The sequence below is a fragment of the Pectinophora gossypiella genome, chromosome 6, assembly GCF_024362695.1.
Source record: "Pectinophora gossypiella chromosome 6, ilPecGoss1.1, whole genome shotgun sequence".
NCBI classification, from domain to species: domain Eukaryota; kingdom Metazoa; phylum Arthropoda; class Insecta; order Lepidoptera; family Gelechiidae; genus Pectinophora; species Pectinophora gossypiella.
The window spans coordinates 8,262,100-8,289,344 of NC_065409.1; the positions used below are offsets into that span (position 1 = coordinate 8,262,100).

The 27,245-nt window shown below is 37.0% G+C and overlaps 1 protein-coding gene across 3 annotated transcripts in view; it reads right to left on the minus strand.

Moving 5' to 3' along the window:
- LOC126367916 (G-protein coupled receptor dmsr-1-like) overlaps window positions 1–27,245 on the minus strand; it is a 92,490-nt gene that overhangs the window by 19,657 nt on the left and 45,588 nt on the right. For all 3 annotated transcript variants that reach the window (XM_050011719.1, XM_050011720.1, XM_050011718.1), the window contains exon 2: window positions 9,115–9,975. In XM_050011719.1, the coding sequence (XP_049867676.1) occupies window positions 9,115–9,876 (762 nt within the window). In that variant the 5' untranslated portion in view covers window positions 9,877–9,975. The remainder of the gene's footprint in view (window positions 1–9,114; window positions 9,976–27,245) is intronic.

Below are 27,245 nucleotides of genomic sequence, written 5' to 3' on the forward strand. Positions count from 1 at the left end.
ACGGCACGGCAACCAGGCCGCGCGCGGCGTGAATTATAGCCGTATGACGTCTATCTACGTAGATAGCACACGCTGCGTCTATTGGTCGAAGCCCTGGATTAAGTTCGGGCCGCCGCGACGTGGTTAGCGTGCGGACCCTGCAGATATCTCTACTGACCCGCAATACATCAGAGCGGTAGTGTTGTTCCACACCCCTTCCGGTTGAAGACCAGAGGCCTGTGCCCAATAATCTATACTAATATTATAATCTATACTAATATTATAAAGCTGAAGAGTTTGTTTGTTTGTTTGTTTGAACGCGCTAATCTCCTAAACTACTGGTGCGATTTGAATAATTCTTTTTTTGTTGGATAGTCCATTTATCGAGGAAGGCTATAGGCTAAATAACATTACGCTATGACCAATAGGAGCAAAGACAGAGCGGTAAATGTGTAAAAAACGGGGAAAATTATTCATTTTTGAAGGCTTTCTTTGCGTGCGCTGCGAAAACGGTTCAAGATACACAAAAAATATGTATGAAAGAATTATTCCTCTATACATGATCTAAAAAAAAGTCCGCGACGGCATATGTCTATCTTTTAAGGTTTAGTCACAATGACCGTTTTTATGGTACCAAATTTGGTCGAAATAATTTGTTTAAGTTGTATCAACATAATAATATTAATCTTTATTCAAATATAAATATAAATATGTTGTTGGTTAAGAGTACTTCATCTATCTATACTTATAATAAATCTGTAGAGAGGTCAATTCTGTACATTAAATATTTTTTCAAAATAACTATCAGGGGGTGATAAGTGATCGATACTGATGCCAAAAATGCAATCAGTAAAATTTTTGTCTGTCTGTCTGTCTGTCTGTCTGTCTGTCTGTCTGTCTGTCTGTCTGTCTGTATGTTCCTTATAGAAACAAAAACTACTGGACGGATTTTAATGAAACTTGGTACAATTATTCTTCACACTCCTGGACAGGTCATAGTATACTTTTCATCACGCTACAATCAATAGGAGCAGAGTAGTGAAGGGAAATCCTTTTGTATGAAAAATCTAAACCACTCAAGTTAGACGTTTGAAATTTGGCATGCAGGTACCTTAGATACCGTAGAGGTGCACTAAGAAAGGAATTCCCGAAATTCCTACGGGAACGGGAATTAGCGGGAAAATCCTTTTGTATGAAAAATCTAAACCACTCAAGTTAGACTTTTGAAATTTGGCATGCAGGTACCTTAGATAACGTAGAGGTGCACTAAGAAAGGAATTCCCGAAATTCCCACGGGAACGGGAATTAGCGGAAAAATATTTTTGTATGAAAAATCTAAACCATTCAAGTTAGATGTTTGAAATTTGTCATGCAGGTACCTTAGATACCGTAGAGGTGTACTAAGAAAGGAATTCCCGAAATTCCCACGGGAACGGGAATTAGCGGGAAAATCCTTTTGTATGAAAAATCTAAACCACTCAAGTTAGACGTTTGAAATTTGGCATGCAGGTACCATAGGTACCGTAGAGGTGCACTAAGAAAGGAATTCCCAAAATTCTCACGGGAACGGGAATTAGCGGGAAATACCTTTTGTATGAAAAATCTAAACTACTCAAGTTAGACATTTGAAATTTAGCATGCAGATACCTTAGGTACCGTGGAGGTGCACTAAGAAAGGAATTCCCGAAATTCTCACGAGAACGGGAATTAGCGGGAAAATCCTTTTGTATGAAAAATCTAAACCACTCAAGTTAGACGTTTTAAATTTGTCATGCAGGTACCTTAGGTACCGTAGAGGTGTACTAAGAAAGGAATTTCCGAAATTCCCACAGGAACGGGAATTAACGGGAAAATCCTTTTGTATGAAAAATCTAAACCATTCAAGTAAGATGTTTAAAATTTGGCACGCAGGTACCTTAGACACCGTAGAGGTGTACTAAGAAAGGAATTCCCAAATTCCCACGGGAACGGGAATTAGCGGGAAAATCCTTTTGTATGAAAAATCTAAACCACTCAAGTTAGACGTTTGAAATTTGGCATGCAGGTACTTTAGTAAACTTAAAGCTTAGTTGCAACAGGATATTACAAAATTCCCACGGGAACGGTAGTTAGCGGGAAAAAACATTTGTATGAAAAAATCAAATCTAAATAAAAGAAGAAACTGACTGACTCAGTGACTGACATATCAACGCATAGCCTGAACGGCTAAATGTAGGCATTTGAAATTTGGAAGGGACATAGCTTAGGTACCGTAGAGGTGCACTAAGAAAGGAATTCCCGGAATTCCCACGGGAACGGAAATTAGCGGGAAAATCCTTTTGTATGAAAAATCTAAATCGCTTAAGTTAGACGCTTGAAATTTGGCATGCAGGTACCTTAGTTAACTTAAACCTTAGTTGCAACAGGATATTGCAAAATTCCCACGGAAACGGGAGTTAGCGGGAAAAAAACATTTGTATGAAAAAATCGAAACCGCGTAAGATAGATGTTTTCAATTCAATTCAATTAAATTATTTATTGCATTCCATGTAGTACAATGGGGTGTTACATAGGCATAGGAACTAAAACATGGACCCCGTAGGGCACAGCAACGTTGAAGGGAAGAGAGGAAGTGTGTATTAAAATTAAATCTCAATGAACAATCAATTAAAAAAAAATCAATTCAATCAATTGATTCAATCTAGCATGCATGCATACCTTAGTAAATATAAAGTTTATTTTTGGCTGTATTTTGAAAAATGGGAGTTATTGGGAAAAAAAATGTATGAAAAAATCTAAACTGCATAAGTTAGATGCTTGAAATTTGATATGCACTCCCACACACACAAAGATCTCTCTCTTATATAACACGCCACGCGGACGAAGTCGCGGGCAAAAGCTAGTGATACATATTTGTGAATAATAAAAAAAAATACATTCATATCAAGCAAAAGTTATGCCAATGCAATATTTTATTTTGTCCTCAAAAAAAGTTGTAAGAGACGAAGTTCATCAACGGCATTTGCCTGGGGGTCTTTCGAGAATATCGTGTTCGTTATATACTGAGGATGTTTTGGTAATTACTTGTAAATTACAAGGTTTGGGCTTAGTTTATGTATTATCATGAAAAATAACGTTGCCGAACTTAAACAGAAATTCGCTATTATTTAGAAAATCTTGATTTAAGCTTGATGCACACTGACTGACTGTATTGTAATGTTTAAGTGTCATTCACACAGACATTTGCCGCGCTCGCTTTATACGTAAAAAGATTAAAAGTTGCCGCTATGGGAGCTCATTAAAATGTGCACTTATTTGTGTCGGTTTTGTGTGGAACCCCGAAAATGCCCCAGTGACACATCCACCACAACTGTACAAACGAGGTGAGAGCCAGTGGACCCACTAATGTACTCCTTTCTTTTCATAACCGTATATTTTAAAGCTGTAAAGGGACCTCTCTCGACATAAGCCCGTACCCTGCAGCATAATACCGAATCCCTTTTTGTTGCCAGATTTTTCCGAAACCTTTCTTTATTATATAGGTATGGTATGGTTTTATTAACTTCCGAGCCGTGATGAACGCATTTACGAAAATGGTCAGCCCTCGCTCGGTATATGTGTTTTTAATCGATTAAATTAATTTCAGGCGCAAGTAGATACCTACACGCGTTGACCCAGTTGGCAGAACGCTCGACTCTTACTGTGAGGTCGCATGTTCCAATCCAGCAAGAGTCTAACCAATGATCTCTTTGTCTTTGAATTCATTTTTGGATCATAAATGATTATCATGTGCTCAGAAAAGGAAAACATCGTAAGGAAACCCACATTTCCGAGAATGTCGTTTCGTTATGTGACCTAACCTGTATTGGGCTAGTTTTCCCTTTTGGTTTCTTGGAACGTCTCATTGGCAGTCGCTTCTGTAAAAAACCGGATCTGTCAAATCTTCAGGTTAGGTAAGCGGACCCTGTGAAAAACGGGATAATGCTAGGGGATAGTTAATGGAAGAAGCAGGAACCATCTCCCAGCATATGAAGAAACGATGACGGCACGTGGTCCTAGTTCTACTTTCAGTGAAACTATTTTACAAAAGAAGGTTGGACTTTACCTTTTTACACAGCGTCAAACTACGGCTACTGCGCGACAAAGTTATCTTTTCATGGGGGGGGGGGGGGGCTGAAAATTCCAAGTTTAAGAATTTTCTTGTTTTTTGGGGAACCAACTATTAATAAGTTTGTAATCGCATACACATTATTTTTGTTAGAACAACAAAATTATTTTCGGATTTTTTTCTTTGGGAAAGTGAAGAAAATAAGGCTAAAATGGTTGCTTACTTTCAAGGCCCATATCAAACGTGTGCGCGATCGCGCCGCGTTTGTAATGGGCCGTCTTCATTGTCTCCTTAACAAGCGAAGTAAATTGTCCCTTAGGAATAAGGTGAAAATCTACACGACTTGCATCCGTCCGATCATGACCTATGCAGGGGTAGTTTTCGCTCATGCGAGTCCCTCTCAAATCCACCGTCTACAGGTAATACAAAATCGTTTCATGCGGAAAGCCACGGGAGCTCCGTGGTTCCTTCGCAATGAAAATCTGCACATTGACCTAGGTCTGCCAACCATTGCCCAATGGCTCTAACTAGCTTCCAAACGTTTTTTCGATTCTGCTCCGCACCACCCAAATCCCCTGGTAGTTGCGGCTTCCGAATACATCCCGCTTAGGGACGGTACTGAAAAGTATCGGCGTCCGAAGGACGTAATATACGATCCCGACGACCCGATTACTCTAGCCATAGAGGCAGCCAATCAGCTCGCGACACCAAACACTTCAGGACCCCGATACCGACCCCGCCGGCGTGGTCGACGATTTCCCTCATTCAGCGCTTATCGCTATCGACCCACTAGGGTCGATTAATTCTTTCAAATATTTTTCCTCTCAGACGACGCCCTGAGCCGAGGTTCGCGCCCAACTGGGCACCCTCAGGCCTGTTGTCTTAAACGTTGTACCGGGTGAGAGCCTTCAGCGCTCCCCATTTGTCCGGCCAAGTAGTTAATGCCATCTGCGGCAAATCTACAATAAGTCACGTCAAAAAAAAAAAAAAAATGGTTGTATAATTGGATTGCGGTGATTTAGATCACGCGTAGAGCGCGTTGAGCGTTTGCGTTGAGTTAGCTAGAATTTTTTGCTAGCTTCAAGATACCGCTGACATAAGCATATAAGATGTTCATTTCAACTTGATACCTACGCATTCTTGAGAAAAATGGTATTGACAGACAGAGAGACGAACGGACAGCAGAGTGATCTTTTAAGTGTTCCGTTTATCCTTTTAAGGTTCAGAACTCTCGACATTATTACATAGGTATGTCTGTGCAGTAGCAGTTCTCATCGTCTATAAAAGGTCCATCATGACCTTTTATTATTTTGAATGACATGCTGAAATGAAAATTCTATAGTAAATTCTAACCTCTGACCATTCATGTAAGTGTTCTCTAAAAACCATCTGAAATGAATTCATTTGATAAAGTGCCAAGATAACGCGGGCTAGACACTTCTAGATTAAAAAAAGGCGTGGGCGGAGTACCTCTAGTTTCATTCAACAAAATTCGCAGTCATGTTGCAGATTGTCGGCAATAATAATTGCACAAAATTTTAAACGATTGGTTTAGAACCGCTTTAGTTTTGTCCTTTAATTTGAGAACTTGCCTTAGGTTTGAACCTTTTATTACTGAAATGAAAAGTACTTAATGAAACATTAAGTACTGAAATCTGCAAGAGACAAAGTAACTGGACCCAAAAACTAAATACCTAATTATGTACTAAAATCAGTATTTTAGCGTGTTTGGGATAAACCTAACGGATACGCCAAAGTTTAAGTATAATATTTTACGAACTTAGTTTAGATACGTAGGTATATTATTCAAACATTATGCAGATTTAGTAAGTATTATAAACAAAAGATGTATTTACTGGTATCTCCTACTTTAGTTGTTTTACTTTACGGTACTAAAACTTGTTAAGAAACTGAATAGTAAGTAATCCCCCTTGATCCTATTGCTGTTTGATCCTATTGCTGTCCTCGTGTCTAGAAAGCGTCCCTTCACCTTGCTAATTTCCCATCGATTAATGACACCCCAAAGCCTAAGCGATCAGCAAACTTTGTGATTTTATTTCATGTTAACTTTGAGAATAATTTATGTCTGAACGTGTCCTATGGAGCCATTAGAATTGCCTTTATAATTACAGGTTTGGTAATTTGATTGGGCCTTCGTAAAATTGGCACGGCGCGGCGGGCATGCGTGTCATGTGCCAAATGAGATTGCATATCGATTAACGATTACCGGCTATTAATCAAGTTTTCTGTTATTTTTTTCGTTACTTTAATGTCACTTGTTATTTTTTTGCTGATTATCTTAGAAGTCGCCCAGTTAGCAGAACGCTTACCTCTCATTTTGAGGTCGCAGGTTCGAAACACAGGACTAAATCAATAATTGTTGAATTCGTTTTCGAATTCGTGTTTGGATCATAAATGATTATCACGTGCTCAGCGGTGAAGGAAAACATCGTGAGGAAAGCCACATTCCCGAGAAATAAACGATCTATCTATCTATCAAATGCATTTTCGGAAGTATATGACCTAACCTGTATTGGGATGGTTTTCCCTTCACGGGTTGGTAGGTCAGACAGACAGTCGCTACTGTAAAAAATCGGGCCTGTCAAATCTTCGGCTTAGGTAAGCGGACCCTGTGAAAAACGGGATAATGCTAGGTAGATGATGACTTAGAAGCTTTTAAGTGTCTCTTGCTTTTTAATGAGCAGCACGATTGTTTAATGGAATTCAAATGGGTAACTGTTTAGTATCGTTTCTTAAGACCTCCATGGTTCGAAGTTCAAATAGAGCTGTCTAGATCCAGCTATTATGTTGCAAATTAGAAGCAACGATGATGAATTTCGTTGGTTTTCGTTGCACCGTCAATTGTAAAAAATTGTATTAAGTACTGTACTTATTTTTATTAAATAATAATAATAATAAGCTTATCAGAATATAATATTAGTAATTACGAATATTAAACCGAGTGGAAGCTCTTCGGATTGATTGAAAACCGTGACAAATGTATTCCAAGTTTGCAAGATCCGCTTTATGGCCACGTGATGATGTAATGTTATACTTCATACCCCCTACCTTCCTCTGATGAGAGAGACCTTTGCCAAGGCGTATGTATGTGGTTATAAGTTTGGACTTGTTCCCACTTCTTTTTGCCTTTTGCATTAACTTGTTAATACAAGCTTACTACTGAAGGGTTAGTCGAATGTAAGCTCACCGAGCTTTGTTGAACCAATGTGAGAGGTAGTGAGCCGTATCGCCATCTATAAATAATGGTCGAGCCAACTGTGTTAGTGAACATTTATAACTGATTGGTGCATGTCCGTTCCCCGTTTGAGAAACAAGCCAGTGACACACTGGTGCGGTGTCTGTAAATTGTTTGCAATGTACTTAACTTTATTTATTTATGTTTCTTATTCAGCAATAAACTTACATACTTAATATAAAATTTCAGTCCAGTTTCCTATTTATAGTTGATGTTATAAAACGCTGAAGTACGGCAGTGAATATTGCGTATGGCAGAAGAAGCATGAAAGTAGGATTAATGCCGTAGAAATGAGGTCGTTGCTTAGCATCTGTGGTGTTAAATTGAGAAGTAGACTGAGAAACAGTGTGATAAGAGAGAGATGTGGTGTAAAAGACGATGTAATGACTAAGATTGAGAAAGGAATGTTAAGTTGATTTGGACGCGCAGAGCGGATGAAGGATAATAGGATTACGAAAGCAGTATATAAAGCGCAGGTTGGCAGTAGGGCTGGCAGATGAAGACCTAGAAGGATATAAATTGACCAAATTGGCGGTGTCCTTCAGAGAGAAAAGGTTCAGTACGATCTACTCTGAACCGGCATGCGTGTATGAAACGATTGATGAATGTGGAGGAAGCAAGATAAGTGTGTCAGGATCGAAGCAAATGGAATTCCATAGTCTCTGAAGTGAGAAATAGGCATGAGTTTATGTATGTTATAAAACACCAACAATGTCCAACGGACTTTTGACCTAGAACTGACTCGTTCACGACTAATTAGGGGGGGAGGTTAGCCTTTGCGTCTGCGCTGTCAGACTAATTTAAGCTTCTAATTTTGAACAGACAAAGATAAATAATTTTACATGCCGTTTTCGGCGATGTGAACATTCCAAATACAATTTACTTATATGTACGTTGTATGCATACAACAAGATGTTCATTTAATGATTTAAAAGCGAACCTGCAGAATACAAAACTAAAGAATCTCTGCTTGCATGAAACCAAACGTAAACTGTTATTAATTAATGTATACAAAAGGTACAAAATTACAATTTATCCACAAGTAAAAAATGCATGAAATATCGTTTCGTAACTCGTTGCTTTAGGAGTGCCACTCATACGATCACATTACCCTACTGCCGTGGTCAACCGACGTCCCCATAACTGTTGCGCCCCTTAAAGTCAATACCACTTTAAAATAATAGGACATTTACTTCGGTCGAAGTTAGCTATTCAAACTTTATTGCGAGGTTGTGAAACTGCAGACGTTGTATGCAAAGACACTGACAATAATGATCAATAAAATTACTTTATATTGTTGACACGCTATAAACTGACCGTTATAAGTCGTTAACGCCGCAGAAACGATAAAATCTAGAGAAAATATACTGACAGTTAAAATAAAGTTGCGAGAGGTCTGGAAGAGGATTACAGTCCCCGCCTGTGGGTGATGCTTTATTACTTTAGCGTCGCAATCGTCGCAACACCGTCATCAGCGACAACGTAATCTACTGAAGTGATTTGATAAGATTTCACATTTAATGCGTTCAAGATCGTTTCCTGTTGATTTGTCATTTTCTATTACCTTAAACGCTCGCTTGTTTTAGATGCTTTTGACAGAGAGAGGAGAGAAGACAAGACAGAAAGGGATTGAAAAGCAGAGGGAAGCGTTTGCACAGCAGTAGGACTCATAGGCTAGGAAAAAAAGGATCTACATATATAAACTAAGTTCAGATTGTGAAAGTAATGTTGGGTGAATTATGAAACTTTTTATTATTTACAGAAATATTTTGCTCAGATGCTTTGTACTTACTTCGTTGGGCCCAACCGTCGACCTCTTGAGAAGTTTCTGCCTTCTCCTCTCCGTAGTGGTTAACTTTGATATTAAACACGTACTTAATATTGATAGAGCTATGCTCGGAACAAGTTTTAAAATTACACTGTAAATCCACATTATTGCTGTAACTAACTCCACATTTTTCGACATTTCTAAAACGTAAACGGTCCGATTATGAGGTAGAGAGAGATCCTCTGCGAACTCGGAATTGTTTTGAGGAGTCACTTCACTCGGCACTATAGTCATTGCGAAATATATGGGAAGACACAGAAACGGACATATTACATATGCACTCACTATTGCAAGAGTCGTGTTCCTTTTACTGCACCAAGACCGATTTTTCTGTGGATATGCGATGGCTACGTATCGCCACACCGCCAACGTGACGGCTAGCCAGATTGAGATCGTGTGGAACGTCTGACTGAAGATGGAGTGGAAGTAGACGAAGACTGCCCAGGCGTAAGTGTTCTTGTTGACTTGCGGGCCTATTTTGATGTTCATGTGGAGTGCAAACGGTATGTATTCTAGCATGACGAGGAGATCGGCGACGGCTAGTCCGGTGAGGATGGAGTTGGTGGGGCTGGCCATCTCCCGGCGGCTGAGCACGGCGATGTTGATAGAGTTGGTGGCGGAGCCGACGATGCAGATGACGATGGCTATGTAGCCGTGCAGGCGGCTGTAGGCACGGTTGAAGTCGGTGGCGCCGGGCACGCAGTACGCGTCTGTCGCGTTCGCCATGCTCGCCAACCACTCGCGCGCACCCTCGGCCGGTCATCGGCGCTAACGTGACGCACCACACACAGCAACCTCATTCATCTCACCTCCTCTTACGGCTACCTGCAACAAATTACACTACATTAAAAAAAGAAATAATCATTAACAATAATCATGACAGTAACGCAAAATTTCAAAGAAATTTCAACAGACGCAGTAAAACATTTGAGAATTGTGTCTTGGCAGACCTGCAAATGATTGAAACGAGGAGAAAATTACCACTTCATTTGATTTGTCCCACGTTTTCTTGTAATTTCGGTCTGTGTGTTTGTAAATATCTTACAATAGCATCAAGGTCTAATACTAATACTAACACTGGCGCCATCCACCTAGGAAATTTATTTCAATATTATATACTTAAATAGAAACTGTACCTATTGTCATATGCCTACATTTACGTATATTACGTATATATATTTACGTAACTGCGTATAGTTATGCGTAAATGTGGGTACAGTTGTCAGCACGCATCTTAACGAGATCCTAAAAATGTAAACTGTATACATAAGCTGTGGATAATGTAGTTGGTTGCATGTTAAGATAAATTTTGTTTTAAGCTATTACAATTTGTAACATTATAATATGTAACTGTTTGTTATCCCAAATAAATAAAAAATAAAAAAAAAATAAAAAAAAAAAAAAAAGGTCGTCGTCTGCGATGACTATTGTGCGTACTTACCTACATATATAAAATTTTGATACATGGCGCGCAAGTGCGTCACACGTGTGTGTTTCCATCTAAGTCGGGAAATGTTTATTCAACTACGTACCTGGTATTAGGCAGTGTCGGCCCTAGCAAAATATTTATGTGGTACGAGACCTAAAAGTGGCACCCCTCAACCCCTTAAAATACAAAATATTTCGATTAGTTTACGGCCACCCAAATTTACTTATTTAAATGTTTTAAAAATGTTGTTTATGGCCCGGTATGAGTTTTATGTGGCCGCAATCTAACCCGATGAAGTTAGTTTGCGGCCAGGGTGAACCAGTCTTGGTTGATTTTGGCGCCCCCCCCCCCATTTCTTCGCCCAAAGCGGTGGTACACCTCGCCCCGCCCTAGGGCTGCCTCTTCTATTAGGTATCATGATGGAACTACACCATAGTATGTTGAAGTCGCCGTATTCGATTCGATGACCTTAGAAATAACGAGCTAGTTTCGATTCAGTGACGACGTAGACATCGTTAAAAGCCACGTTTAAACGTAACTGCAAGTACTAATATATAAATTATTATACTCTCGAACTTTCTATTTAGTAAATTAATTGCAATCGACGACACTTTTTAGATGAACAAAATTGAATCCCGGAACGTGTCATTGATTATGAAGGCGTTCAATTATAATTTAATTGGTATTCAAGACTCGAGTGGTTTCCGATGGTGCATTTTATTAGATCGAATAGAATGAAGACGAAAGTACCTATCTTCAACTAAACTAAACTTCATTTTTGTACTTATTTAACTCATTACGGTTGTACGGTAAGGGTATGATAATAATAATTTAAATTCAGACAGGTACTTATTTATAAAACGCCCATCTTAATTTGTATCCTGCAATTAATTTCCCTTTACGCTTAATTCCGTCCTACTTTTTATTTGAGCGTCCTTTTTCGGTGTCCTTTTTTTGGCAGTAAGTATGCAATAAAGGAAATTTATAACAAATGTTTACCATTCTTCTGAGGGACCGCCTCGTAAAGATCCCTGGGAGGTCGCACAGCGGGTCATTGTCACTATCACTACAGAGAACTCTGTTGCTATTTTAGAATCTTAATGAAAATCCCTAAAACAATAAGTATAAAATAAATAAATACTGCAAGTACTTCAAAGCAACGTAAAATTAGAGACAGCGCACGTAAATAAATCTTTACAATAAAAATATATAGCCCTTCTCGTGAGATTAATCATACTGCAGCTGGCAAATTTTGATCCAATTAAACCTTTGGCTTTAATTAAAATGGTATCGATTTCTTTTTTTTTTGTAATCTGAGGTAGGAAACGATTCTACCTAGCAAATGATCACTTAAAGTTTTTAGACAAGTAAGTAAGTGAGGAAGTCGGCAGTAGGGAGAGGGACTGTCATAGTGTAAACAATGGTACTACGTAATAATATATATATATATATATATATATATACACAGGTCATCATCCCCCTAGCATTATCCTGTTTTTCACAGGGTCCGCTTACCTAACCTGAAAATTCGACAGGTCCGATTTTTTACAGAAGTGACTGCCTGTCTGACTTTCCAACCCGCGAAGGGAAAACCAGCCCAATACAGGATAGGTCACATACAGTCATGAGCAATATGATGTACCCACTTTAGGACTCTGTCGCACTAACATATTTGACATTTAGTGAGACTTACAGTTCAATTTGTCAAAAAAGTTAATGTGACATGGTACCAAAGTGCATTTCTCGGGAATGTGGGTTTCCTCGTGATGTTTTCCTACACCGCAGAGCACGTGATAATCATTTACGATCCAAACATGAATTCGAAAACAAATTCGACAATCATTGGTTTATGCCTGTGCTGGATTCAAACTTGCGGCCTCAAAATGAGAGGCAAGCGATCTACCAACTGGGCTACCACGGCTCTACTACTACTACGACTACGTAGTACTAGGTAATTGATTAAATATTTAAGTAGTATGACGGCCGGATACTGGGGCCCGTCTTCCCCTCTGCAAGTGTAAGGTATTGCGTAACGTGAATAGAAGTCACTAGAAGACGTAACATGTTTATATTACCTAAAAACCTTTTCACTCCACACAAGAAGAAACCATATTTCTATGGTAAATTAGAATGAATTCATTTATCTTGGATGTATACTTAAATATGTATGTAAATTGCTATCCAAAATTCTAAATAAGTAAATTAAATTCATCTTTTTGGAGGTTATTTGTACGTTTTTTCAATAAAATACCAGACAATATTTTGAATCTGTCAGAAAATAGATTGAAAAATCACGTGAAGCTTACTTTATGTAAAAAAGCTTTAGTAAGATTAATTTTACCTAAATAATAAACATATAATTACGTTGACTAAATGAGTCTTATTTCTGATACATTTTAACACGATATGACCTGTGTGAGCTGATTTAGCACTTTCATTAACACTTCAAAGGCTAGTGATAATTATAAATCTTTTATACTTTATAAAAGGCTTATGTTAATGTACTGGAGTGAGCCTAGGTGTAATAAAGGGAATGCAAAGGTAAGTATATGAGAATATTAGCATGTGTATCAGTTGAATAGGTACTTTGCTTAGATTGTTAGGGCCTACTATCTACAAAAGGTTCCGAAAAATACAAAATGAAGCAAGGATTTCGCCGGAGGCATTCATCTATACAGGACGCGTCGTTACGTCTTGTCTGTTCACCTGCCAACCAAAGCTAACTTCATATTGTGTGCGAAATTGTCTACTATACACGGCACGCGTACACAGCCATACCCTCCGTATTCGCAGGAACTAATGATATACTTACTCATTTCTTTGAAGATACAGACTCATAACATGTGAATTCACGTGAAATAAGATTGGAACGTGTCATTCATCATTCTTTTTCAGATTTGACAAACGAGGTCTTGTTATCCAACTGATTACATTCATTTAGGCAAGTAAGCGACTATTCCACAGCGCGATTCGATACCCAAATAGCATCGACAGGCGATATCGCACAAACCGCGTTGCACTGTAAAAAAGTTCGCTAAATGTACTGTTTTATTAAATCTATGAATATTATAAGTGTGCAAAACAGGATAATTTATAAAACGAACAAAACCCCTACTTCATCTATGACGTCCTATACCGCCTACAAGAGTTGAGAGATTCAGAGTTGCTGAATGAATGAAGTTAAAAAGGCTAATACGCAAGTCCTTGTTTTGGCCGAGCTCAATGGACTGGATAGAGCGTCAATAACATACCTATCTTGTGGGCGTGAGCAATTTGACAGGCGACGTTGAAAACAAGTCGGTGACCACAATGCAGTGATAAGATGATGGGAGGTAATAAGCCCTAATAAAGTGGTGAAAGAACAAATGAACCGCGGTCATTGAATACATTTGAGAATGATGACATCCGTCAAATGGACGAGCTACACTAAACTAAGCATATCCCTTTCACAATAAATAAATAACATTACATTCTAATATTACTCGTATTTTCAGTGCATGACAATACACGGGTATGAACGTAACAGAATATTCTACTCCTCTTCATAAAACAACAGTAAAGTGAATTTTAGTGTAAGTAATATGTAAATGCAATGACGTTAGCAGCTGTAAATAACTACAAAGAAAATGACGAGGATGATTTTAGTGAACAAACAGATCGATAAAGCTTGTAAGCGGTGAATGCAAATATTTTCGTCTAGATAACTTGAATCCAATTCTGCAGCATAGTATGATGGTACCTAATACCTATCTACAATACTCTAATAGTGGTTATCTCATCTTTAAACAGCTCAGTTATATGAATGAATTGATTATCTTATCATACATAGCAAACTACGTCTGTTTTCCCTGAGAATTTTAAAACTACTCAAGGTTGGAATACATACATACGATTTCGGCTGTAAATTCTATTCGAGTAGGCAAAGCGACTATTTGTCAAAACGACTTGCGACTTTTGGTTTTGGTGCTAAGAAATTATTATTCTTTAAGCAACTAATAAGTTGTTATTTTTCGTCTTTGAACATACCAAAACCTGACATGAACGAATTGCATTATCATTGTCAATGAAGTGACAAGATAGCGATCTTGTCATTTCTGTCTATATTCTGTCTGTAAAAGTTAGCGACAGACAACCTTTTACAGACAGATAAGAGATCTTGATACTTCACCAGCGATGATAAGTCGACTTCTGGAGAGTCCTGGGAGGTTAGCCAAGTTGTAAAAGATTTTGAAAAGCGACAGATTTATTTTTTTAAGTAACTTATTGTAGATGGCATTAACTATCGGCCAGACAAATGGGGAGCGCTGAGAGCTCTCACCTGGAACAAAACTTAACACATGCCTGAGCATCACATTCGCGTCAGACAGAGTACTGTGGGGCGAAAGGCAAGAGGGAAACCACTGCCCTATTTTTCCCTAAAGCATGGAGAATGCTACACCGACAAGAGCGTGGCTCTTAAATTTGTGATGATTAAAAGTCGACTAAATTATGTGTTCTAACATGATGTACTATGTCGCACTGTGTAATGGGTCCTGATACTATAGTATCCCTGTATCGTAAAAAGTATGATGATTCTGTACATCGAGAGACACATTTTCATCTGGTGGTCCCGGCTACTCTTTATTTAAGTACGTACTTGTTACATGAGCAATGTCAGGGGCGTCTGGCAGCTCAGTATAACCCTGACTCCAGCAATGATGAGGTCGGTCATCGACCTTGCAGCTCGAACGGCACAAGAATAAGTTTTTTTTTTGCACTGCTCAATCCGCTAGATACAGGTTACCTAATAGGTATTATGGTTTATATATGAATCTACCTACATCTAATGTGGATAAGCACTGGTTTATGATCCCACAAGCAATAATACTTACTATGAGATATGTGTGATAAGTGTGTCAGGATCGAAGCAAATGGAATTCTATAGTCTCTGCTTACCCCGGTGGGAAATAGGCGTGAGTTTATGTATGTATGTATGTATATATATGTATGTGTGTGTGTATAAATGGGTGTACCTACGTTCAATAAGGCCAGACACCGCTTATCACCGCGGTGCTACCAGTGATTCTCTCAGCGATACTCAAACTAAATGGCTGGTGTAACTTAACGACGCATCATTTATCTTTATTCTCCAGCGAGTGGGGTCTTCAGACTATACCTGTTATATCATGTTGAACATAAATTCATTTGTAACTGTTTCATCTATTGTATTAATGTGGGACATAGAATAAAAAGGGATATTGTTCTTCACTTATTTTTTTACAATAACTTTCAACACCTTGACACCGTCTGTACCTACCAAAAATTAATATAAGTATTTATCCACAATATCTTATTTAACAAAAAACTTCCCTCCGTCCTTTCATCAACCGTTCTAAATTCATACCATTAAGAATCAAATCCCCAATAATAGCTATCCTTCCATAGAATTCTCTCTTGCTTTCTATCAATCTTACGTTCCGTTATACTCTTAGTTAATTTTGTAACATTTTAGTAAGTAAGGTACCAACCATAGAGCAACACGGACCTCTTGACGGACGTTAAATACTATTTCGGTCACGACGTGTCTGGGTATGGGTATATTGGTAACCTATAAGGTCTACATCATAATATTTAACACGGAATAGACATTCTTCTATTCCTTGGTATTTAACATACCCACCTATACCTACTCATATATCATTTCCACCTTTCCAAACAAAGATGGACACCCATCACGTAGGAGACAAGATCCTTTTGGTAACTTTTATGACATAGTAGAGATATTAAATAAGTGAAAAGTTTTAAAGTAATTACCATTTTAAAACACAAATACCAAATTATTGAAAGTTTGCGGAGTAACGCACATAGTTCGTAGCTCTGTTCAGAGTTTAATTAAGTATACCTTACAGTAGTTATTTTTCTTAAATAAACAACTGCACGACGGATACACAGACACAGTCCACAGATCACATACGTTGGTAAGAAGATATCTAAGCTGAAGTACTGGGCCGGCCATGTTTATCGAATGCACCCGGATAGATGGGTTAAAGCGCTCAAGCAATGGATGTCTACAGAGGCAGACACAAAAGAAAACGGGAAGAAGACCTGGATATCTTTGAAAGGGACTGGCAAAACAACTGCCTGGATACAGAGCTATGGAAGAAGAGAATAGGGGTTTTGACAGTGGGAGACGATAGGCTAGATTTTTTTTACTTTTTTGACGTGCATTAACTACTTGGCTGGGCAAATAGTAAGCACTGAGGGCTGTCATTAAATCCAAGTTTTAAGACAACAGGTTCCCGATTGAGACATTGCCGAATTCACTTTGTGAGACTGTCCTTTGTTTGGTAAGGACTTTTCAGGCTTGAATCACCTGATTGTCCGAAAAAGTAAGTGGATTCCGTGCTTCGGAGCGCACGTTAAGCCGTTGGTCCCGGCTATTAGCCGTAAAATCACCTCCACCAACCCGCAGTGGAGCAGCGTGGTGGAGTATCCGCTTCGCTTGATTGAGGGGAGGCCTGTGCCCAGCAGTGGGACGTATATAGGAAGTTTATGTTTATGTTAAGACAACAGGCCTGAGAGATAATAATTCAAATAAATAATCGACCGGATAATCGGAGTTGTCGACCACGCCGGCGTGGGTGATTTTGGGGTCCTAAAGCGTTTGTTCTCGCGGCCTAATTGGCCGTCTCTAAGGCTAGAGCAATCGGGTCGTCAGTATCGTACATACTAAAGATTTTTTTTTTGACGTGACTTATTGTAGATTTGCCGCAGATGGCATTAACTACTTGGCCGGACAAAAGAAATAAATACAAACCTACAAAACAATATAAAAGACCCAATAATATTTAGTCTACGTACAACATGTCAATGAACTTGTTATCACTTGATTTATCATTTTATCTTAATAACATGAACAATAATCCATAAACTAAGCGTACCTACAATACTTATTGAAATAAATATTTTTTACTAAATAAGCGATGAAACTGACAGAAACAGACAAGTTTAATCTAAAACTAGTTAGGTTTTTGTGCTCTAAACAAATTAACTAAACTAAGCCACCCGACGTACTACTAATTTATGATTGATCACATAAAATATAATAGCGTAGCCAAGGCAACATTTAAGTATGTCATGGAGAATTAATTTTTAAAATACCTTTTGGTATAAAAAAATTTCTTGTAAATAAAATTTAACAAAAGAACCCGAATTTTCCAATTTTCTTACCCATAACATTATGTAAATATAAGTATGTAACTGATTATTTCAGAAGTTGTAAGTTTCTGTATACGTTTATGATATTATTTGTTTATTCATTGTATAACATAACATAAATATAACTTATATACCTCCCACTGCTGGGCACAGGCCATCTTTGATCATATAAGACAAAATGTTATCGTTTATTGTACCTATTAACATGTTGAGAATATATTTGACATTGACGTAGACTGTACACTGCTACTACAACTTATTCGCAATAGAATCCTTCTAGATAATTCTCTACTAAGTAACTAATTCTACGCGGCCAATGTCACAAATCAGTGTGATATTAATAAAAGATCAAAGTAAAATAAATACTTTTGGGCAATGAACAGTTATTTAAGACGACAGACATACTTATAAAAAAACGAATTACATCACACATGTAGCTATATTTTATCATAATCCCCTGATCGTAAAACAATAAAGGAATATGAGGTGTAGATTGATTATTTTTAAAATTTCAATGCCACAGGCTTTGTTGTCGTCGTTTCAGAACAATAGGTTATATTCGGTTTTATTATTTCGTCTGAAAAATATTTTATTTATTAGTATTTTGCGTGATCCATTCAATGAACTCTGGGGGAATTTTGATGCATATTATGGAGGCGCTGGAATAATCTAGAATTACTGCCAAAAGAGCGGAGGTTTTTTACATGTTTGCTAAACTGGCAGTAGATAACGAAAAACCTGAGAAAAAAACATAATTATAATGTCGATCACCTACTTAATATATATGATTATTATATATATGACATAGCAGGAGTGTTGTAAAAAATCTCTAACACGATAAACTTGAACTACTTAAGTACCTAAATATTTAGGTGACGCGAGGTGAGCTACTGCTGTCATTATACGATTTATCATAATATCCATCTTATGACTCCCAGAGTAAGTAGTAAGTTTGACTGTAATTGTAGCTATGCCGGCTCAAATCAGGATTAGATACGAACGTAAGGTATTTGTGGTACAAGAACTAGACTTTTAATAATTTGTGTTCTAAATGTTTCAAAATTGTTAAAAATATCCAAGTTTTTATTTATGGAGGCGACATTATTATAAAACCGACACATGCGTATGATAGGATTGTTTGAGTCCCTTTGTGTTCGGAAGTTAAGCAGCCAGAAAGTGAGTATTCGTTCCGATGTCACTTACACCCCGTACAAGTACGTACTGGTAGTCATACGAGTACGTATGGGTGTTAGTGACACCGTAACGAATACTGAGGGCGATGATTCAAACCACGATTCTTAGTTGATATCAAGTGAAATTTTCTGTCGAAAAGGTCATGATTTTTTTTTGTTTTTAATTATTTTCAGTTCCATACTTTTGCGACTGAAAATTCCACTTGGTATCCACTAAGAATCATGTTCTGAATCATCCGTGAAAGTTTTCGTTACGATGTCTGTAAGTATAGCTAATAATATTATACATGTAGTAATATGCTTGAGTTGCTAAATTACTACATTCCATACGGTCAAATGGCTACGAAACGTCTATCCTCGTCGGCCCATTCCAGCCATGCATGAACATCCTATTCTTACACGATTATGTTTATACATGAATTGAGCTGTACAGTAGAGCTTACATGGTAAATAGGCCTCGAGAAATTGCGTTGTGACACAAAGATGAAAACGGGCGGTATTCAGTCCGTGCGAACTTATTTTCCTGTCTACTTGCCAGACACTAGAGCATAGCTCATGGGCATAGCGAGACATGGACAGAGGGGGCAGCCTTAAAGAGTGATGTGTATGAAATGTTTGATGGTCAAATCGACTGCTCACTGATCTGAGAGTAAATAATCAAGTAATAATAATAAGTCCGGAACTCCATAGGCCCGAGATATAGAAACGACATACATATTAATAATAATAAAACACTTTATTGCACTAACACCCATATTTACCTACTTGTATGTCTACATGTATTTACTTGTACGGGGTGACATCGTAACGAATACTGAGGGGGATGATTCAGGTGATATTTCTGAGTTAATATCAAGTGGGATTTTCCATCGCAAAAGTATAGAATTGAAAATAATTTAAAAAATAAAACAAAAATTCATGAATTTTTTGACGGAAAACTACACTTGATATTAACTCAGAATCATGGTCTGAATCATTCCCCCGAGTGTTCATGTCACTAAAACCCTGTATATTTTTACACTTGTGTTTATTTATATGTCTATATATTTGTATGTATTAATATATGGGATTTTTATTTTTTATTTTGTAGACTTTGTGCCTTCTCACTTTTATTGACCTTTCACACCATGCAAAAGAATGGGCTGAAAGAGATCTCTTTTAGAGATAAGTCCACCTTATGTACCTATTTTTGTTTATTTTTTGTCATTAATTTAATTATTGTGTACCTACAATAAAGAATGTATTACAAATTTAATGTAAGTATATATTCTTATCGCTTCGTTTTCCCCAATGCTCCCGCCATCAATCGAGTCGAGTTAGCAATCTTAAAGTTGCTCATTAAAGGTAAAACTCTTCGGGTCTAGACGGCACTGTAGAGGCTCTCAATGTACTCGTATCAGGTACTTTCACTGTACAAGCACTCCTCATGGCAGCAAATAAAATATAATTAAACAGAAATTCGTCTTTGAAACTGTACGGAGACTTTGCGACCTACCAAATAGGCCAGAGGAAACTCGAAGAATGTTAAAAATTTTGTCTTGATTTTTTTTCATAAACTTATTATACTGATGATGATACAATATTCAGAAGGAAGTCAAAGAAACTTCTTATTAAAAAGCTACTTACGTAAATTTCTTCATGTTTGTTGCCACCCTTAAAGGAAGATTTATGTAGGTTACTAACATACCTATCTAAAAGTAAAAAAAAGTATAAAGTATCTAGAAAGTCCAATAACAAAGAAACAAGACCAATCTAAATAAAGAAAAGAAAATTGTTTTATATTGCGCTATAAGTACTCTCATTTTAAGTTGGTTTTATAAAACGTTCCAAAGGAGTTGTGGAGTATCGCCGTTCAAGAAAACTTCTACACAATTTCTTGGGGAATAAACTAACTAACTTTGGTTTAATTTTTCTCATGGATACTTATCTAAGTACCTGATACGCTAAGTTTAAGTTGTGTTTGATAATAAATCCTGACAAGGATCCGCCCAACACGGTAAGCACTTTAAACGGACAGGTATTTTAAATTCTTCTGATAGAGACTTTCTTCTAACAGATTGTTTTTAAATTGCGCGAGCTTTGTTTTATGTGTTTTAAATTTTTAATTAACGACTAGCTTCCCTTTTAAAACAAAGGTTTGCGAATGAGAAAACTTGCAGTGGGTAACTCGAATTTGTAGGTAGGTAAATGAAATTGATATTCATCATCATCATCATCACCAGCCCATTAACGTCCCCACTGCTGGGGCACGGGCCTTCCCTATGGATGGATAGGGAGATCGGGCCTTAAACCACCACGCGGGCCCAGTGCGGATTGGTGGTTATTAACGACTGCTAATGCAGCCGTGACCAACGGCTTAACGTGCCTTCCGAAGCACGGAGGAGTTCGAGATGAAAACTTTTTTTTCTGTTTTTTTTTTTCGAAATTGATATTATCTGTAATTAATTATGTTACAGTAGGTAGATTTTAGCCGTAATAGCCTAGTTGGAAGAACGCTTGACTGTCACTGCGAGGTCGCAGGTTCAAATCCAGCATGAACCTAAACCTATGATTTTCTAAATCGTTTTTCGAATTCATGTTTGAATCATAAATGTGCTCAGCGGTAAGGAATACATCGTGAAGAATACCCGTGAAATGCGTTTCGGAGGTATGTGACCTAACCTGGTTTTCCCTTCGCGGGTTGGAAGGTCAGACAGGTAGTCGCTTCTGTAAAAAACCGGACCTGTCAAATATTCAGGTTAGGTAAGCCCCGTGAAAACATGAATTATAGTGAGTAGATTTATGATTGTCTTTATTGTTTATTAAGCAAATATTAAATATCCTGTTGTATTTTATTCTTATAATGTAGCCTACTTCTTATCGTATTGCCTCTCTGTCAAACATTATTTACTTAGGCTTCTTACACACTGTCAAAAGAGAAACAGTAGCTGTCGGTACGGTAGGTAACTAACTGTAATAGCTGTCGCCATTAGCCGATTCTATTGGCTGCATAGTAGTACTCGTGGTTAGGACGACTAGCCCAAAATCCAAAAAAATCCTACTTTATTTGTACCCATCTGAAATGTTCCGTTTGATCTCGAAATTGACTACGTAATCAGATCATCACGTGTGAATTCTAAAACTGCACATAAACTTCGGCTAACGAATAGTGATTGACATTTATTATTCAAAACAGTCGTATAACGTAACAACCTAATAAAATAAATTCAAGTTTTTCCACTTATTTCGCGTATGCTTTGATTTCAAATTATCATAAAATAAAGTTTTATATACCCACATAATTAAATTAAGAAAAATCATTCTTTGTTTATTTATTTTAGCTACTAAGTAGTTCTTCAAGTTCAACTGTGTCATAAAATAATTCATTTGCATATTATGACATACGCATGCTTACCGTTGTATACTTAGAAATGTCGTCGTAACTAATATGACGTCGATAAGGCTGTAAATGCTTACCGAGACCAATAATATACTTAAGTATTAAAAAACTGAATGTTAATCAACAAAAAACTATTAAATATTAAGTATATAAAAGGCAAACCATGATGTGTTTATTTATAAATATTACTTACCTATAAACGAACTCATTTAGGCACTCTTCTCTTTTGCTTCTATGCTGTTCTGGGAGCAAATAAAAAACATAGAACACGTTCAGCTGCTTGTCTTCCCGGGCATGTCGTAAAAACCGACAGAGGGATTGCGTCCTCTAACATGATGGACTAATGTTATGGGCGATAGGCTGATCCCTTATCACCATAAGGTTCATCATATCTATCTTAGGACTTCGTATCAACAGTGGCTGCAAGTTGTCTTTGATTACTTGTGGCTCTGCCCACCCCATTTGGGATTACGGGCGTGAGTTTATGTATGTATGTATGTATTTAGGCACTCTTCTCTATTTCAAATCGTTTTGATGAGCAACGGATACTTATTTTTATTTTTACGTCAATCATGTAAGAATAAATAATTAGTATTTTGGGTTTTCCTTATCATGGAGGGCAAATCGGACGGTCAACTCGTTATTAAGCACTTTAACCTATTGTAAGTAGTATAAATATCTTTTTAGTATTTTGTGATTCATTTTATACCCAAGACGTGTCTCTATAATGTTTGTTCGCTTCACTTGATACTAGGGCTTTCAAACAGTGTGAAATTGAGCCTCTTTTTAGCGTATTGAAACGCATATGTCACCCCTTTATCAGGAAAGTCTACTTGACCGACTAGAACATTTTTCAACGTCCGGTCCTTCATCCATTCATGTACCTACTTTGTGTAGCAACTTTTCACCTTTTTTATCTCATCGCATTCCACTGCTTGGGGAAAATAAGTGAAAGAGGAACTGAATGGGAATAAAATATCTTTTCATCCATTTTGTTGCATCTGGTTGAAACATCTTGCTAATATTTCGGGTCCGCTTACCATCTGCTATATTTACCACCTCCTAATTAGTTTACATTGAATCCATTTGTCTTAGTATTGGGCGTTGTGAGCCCGTGCATCGCACTAACTATTGTATATTTAATCAACAAGATTATTTATTTTTTGTAATTTTGGATCTCATTCTAATTGTATATGAATATAATTTATATTTGTTAACTGTAAATTTTCTATTAAAGCAACTTGTAGTACAGTGCCCGTACACCCTACGGTTGCTTGAGGGGAGGCCTGTACTCAGCAGTAGGACGTTTATAGGCTGTTTACATGTACATCTTATCATCTCCCTAGCATTATCCCGTTTTCCACAGGGTCCTCTTATGTAACCTGAAGATTTGACAGGTCCGGTTTTTAACAGAAGCGACTGCCTGTTTGACCTTCCAGCTTGCGAAGGGAAAACCAGCCCAATACAGATTAGGTAATATCTGACATAGTAGTTGTAAAATCAGAATTATGTGTCAAGATAAGGCCAGCGAAGAGACGTGTTACAACGATTGCAACGTGGAGCCGTCTTCATCGACCTCTGATTTAAAACCGTCACGATAATGAAGATCTGTGAGTGCTCGGTTTAGCTCAATAACAAATTTACTGCACCGACAGCTGCAATGTGTTAAATATTTTTCCATAAGTAGTTCGATATTTTAAATTAAAAGTCTGTCGCATGAAATACTCGCTTAATGCTGTAAACCTCGTAGGCGCTTTATTGCAAAATTACATTTGGATGTGATATTTGTTAACAAACCCTTACAATAAATACGTTAAGTAAAAAAGTGTACTTAGTTTCAATTTTTGCCCGGATTGAAAGTAGCTTGAGCATTTCGAAGTTTAATTAAAGAAAATCACACCAGAACTCAAAATTGCGCTTGCGAGATTCCCCCATACTAAGTAAGGTACAATATTTAGTTTACTTACTTTGAAAAGCAAAGCTGATTGCCGAATAGAACCGGTAGTTACCTATCTGTAAACTTATCCACTAGTTTCAATCCATTGCTGATTGCAGCGCATTTTCTAAATTTACTTTGAGAACTTATCTGTTACAATGACAAACCTTTTGATGGAATTGTTACCTATTTACTAAATACTTGAAAATGCCTTCAAAGCAACAACACACACACTTATGTATGTGTGTGTGTTGTTGCTTCAGTTACTCACGCCTATTTCCCACAGGGGTAAGCAGAGACTATAGAATTTCATTTGCTTCGATCCTGACACACTTCTCTTGCTTCCTCCACTTTCATCAATCGCTTCATACACGCACGCCGGTTTAGAGTAGAAGCAACAAGTCGCGCGTATTTAACATTTTCAAGGACACAGAACGTCTAATGACGTTCCGTTTCCAAGGTGTCATACTGTCTATTATGAACCATCAATGTCCCATGGTCTCTGCTCGTGAAAGGGTTAATTAGGTACTGTTTTGAAGGAAAATAATCGTATAACGGAATACCTGTTAGCCATTCTAAGCTTTGTCGTTTAATTTAGATGCAAATAAAGGGAGGCGGTTTCTGTTCATTACAATACTCACGTGACGCCTTATTAAGTACCTATTTAATCTAATAGGAGAAACAGGTATCATATTTTTTATTCCTTATTTTTAGGGACTTTTTCGATACTTAACCTAACTTAACAAAATTAGTGATTTTGAGTTACAAGTGAAATTTTCCGTCAGAAAATTCATGAACATTTCTATGCTTTTTTCTTCAGGTCCATACTTTTACGACTGAAAATTACACTTGATATCAACACAGAAAAATGGTCTGAATCATCCCTCAAAGTGTTCGTTTCGGTGTTACTAACACCCTGTACAAACCCGATAATGTAAGTTATGCACTTATGTAAATAGCTACACTTTCTAAACTTTTAAAATGATATTTGATCAATGTGTATAAAGGTTGCAAGCTAAAAGATTTTTTTTAACTTTAGGTCTCGTTGCAATTAATTCAAGCTCATCCAACCGTTTTTCCGCGAAACGATAAAAATGCAGACAATTTTATATGGCTTTTTTATTTTCTGGATGTGGGTTACTCAGAATTTAAATACCTACACCTCTGGGAAAATTATACATTTACCCACAAATGGTAAAAAGAGAATTTTTAATTTCGTTAAAATAAGTTTCATTATTTTGTGTAATATCTAAAATGAAAATACCTTTATCAAAGCAACAACCTTGAAGATAAAAGGAAAGTCATTTAATATAACGGCATGGACAATCAGGTTTGCTAGATAATTTTATAATGTCAATAGGTAATGTATTGGAAAAGTATTATACTATAACTATATAATATAATACTAAATATCAGATGTATGTAATACTAAATACGTTTCTTTTTGTTTTTATAACACTTACCCGTGCTTAAGGAAACACACAAAGAGAAAAACCGAAAAAAAAATCTGAAAAAACCGAGTCATGTTTTTTTTTTCGATTTAAATTTTCTCTTTGATAGGTATATAGGCAGCATCGGATAGGCAGCATGTGTGTGAAGTTAATTATATTATTGCACAGGATAAGGGAGATCGTTCGAATCCCAATATAAGCCTAAACCAATGATTTTCGAATTTGATTTTGAATACCTATTTGAATGATTATCACATGATAGCACGTGCTAGGCGGTGAAGGAAAACATCGTGATGAAACCCACATTCTTGAGAATTACTTTTGGAGGTAACCCATGTGCCCTAACCTGTATTGTAATGTCTGAGACAGGCAGTCGCTTCTGTATAAAACCGGATCTGTCAAATCTGCAGGTTCGGTAATTGGACGTTGTAAAAAACGCGATAACGCTATGGAGACGATGATAATACAGGAAAATACGTAAGAGTTCTCAGGGAACATTTCGAGGAATCATTATTTGTGCCACAATTAGAGAAGGCAACAAAATCCTATGTTGTATAAGGAGTCAGGTGAAAATAATCGACTTACGAACCTAAGGGTTTATTAACGTTCCATTTAAAAGGTAATCAAATTAATCCTCTTCGAGTTGCGTAAGTAACGAGTTCGTATTCTTAATTCGGTATTACTGTGAAATTAACAATTTATTTTCTTTTTCAAAACGTGATACAAACTTTTTACTTACACTACAGGTGTAGGAAGTGATAAGTACACAAAGTTTAGAAGCAAAAAGTATATTATTTACTAGTGTTAGGTACAAGTTAATTACTAGAAACAAAAAATACTTTGAAACGAAGGTCAGATTAACTGTTAAGTTGTCTGTCTCGTTACCTACGAATTCATTGTACGTCAACAAAAAACAGTTAGTTAAAAGTTAGTTTAGTATAGAAAATACATTGTTTGTCAGGCAATAAAGGTGATCAGTAGGTGTATTATCACTATAATTCAATATTAATATGTTAATATGTACCAGCCAACTAGCTTAAAAGAAAAAAAATATATAAGAAACTAAACTTATCGATGTGATGGCCCAAGCATCAACCAGCCAGTTTATCAAATGTTGTGTTAACGTTATGACTAAATATTACTCAGGCCGTTAGTAAAAAGGCTAGGCTGTTATGATTAATTATAAAATTAACTAATTGGCTGCGACTAAAAAGTAAGAGATGATAAATAATTCAAATGAATGAGCGTAATTATATAGTGACTAAAAATCATAGTCATAAACTTATTATATTGGATTTACATTTTGATTGATTTGATTTGTTTGAAACTTATCATAGGGTTTACAAATGGCCAGAGGGAGTTGTGAGGGAGTGGCTTACTTTTCACGGAAAATAAATAACTTAACAACCAGCGCTATGTAAAATCCTCCGTTCATCCATAAAATATAATCCATACTATTAGTGTTTATCGGAATATTCCATGAACAATCCAGAGCGAGGACAAAAGCTTA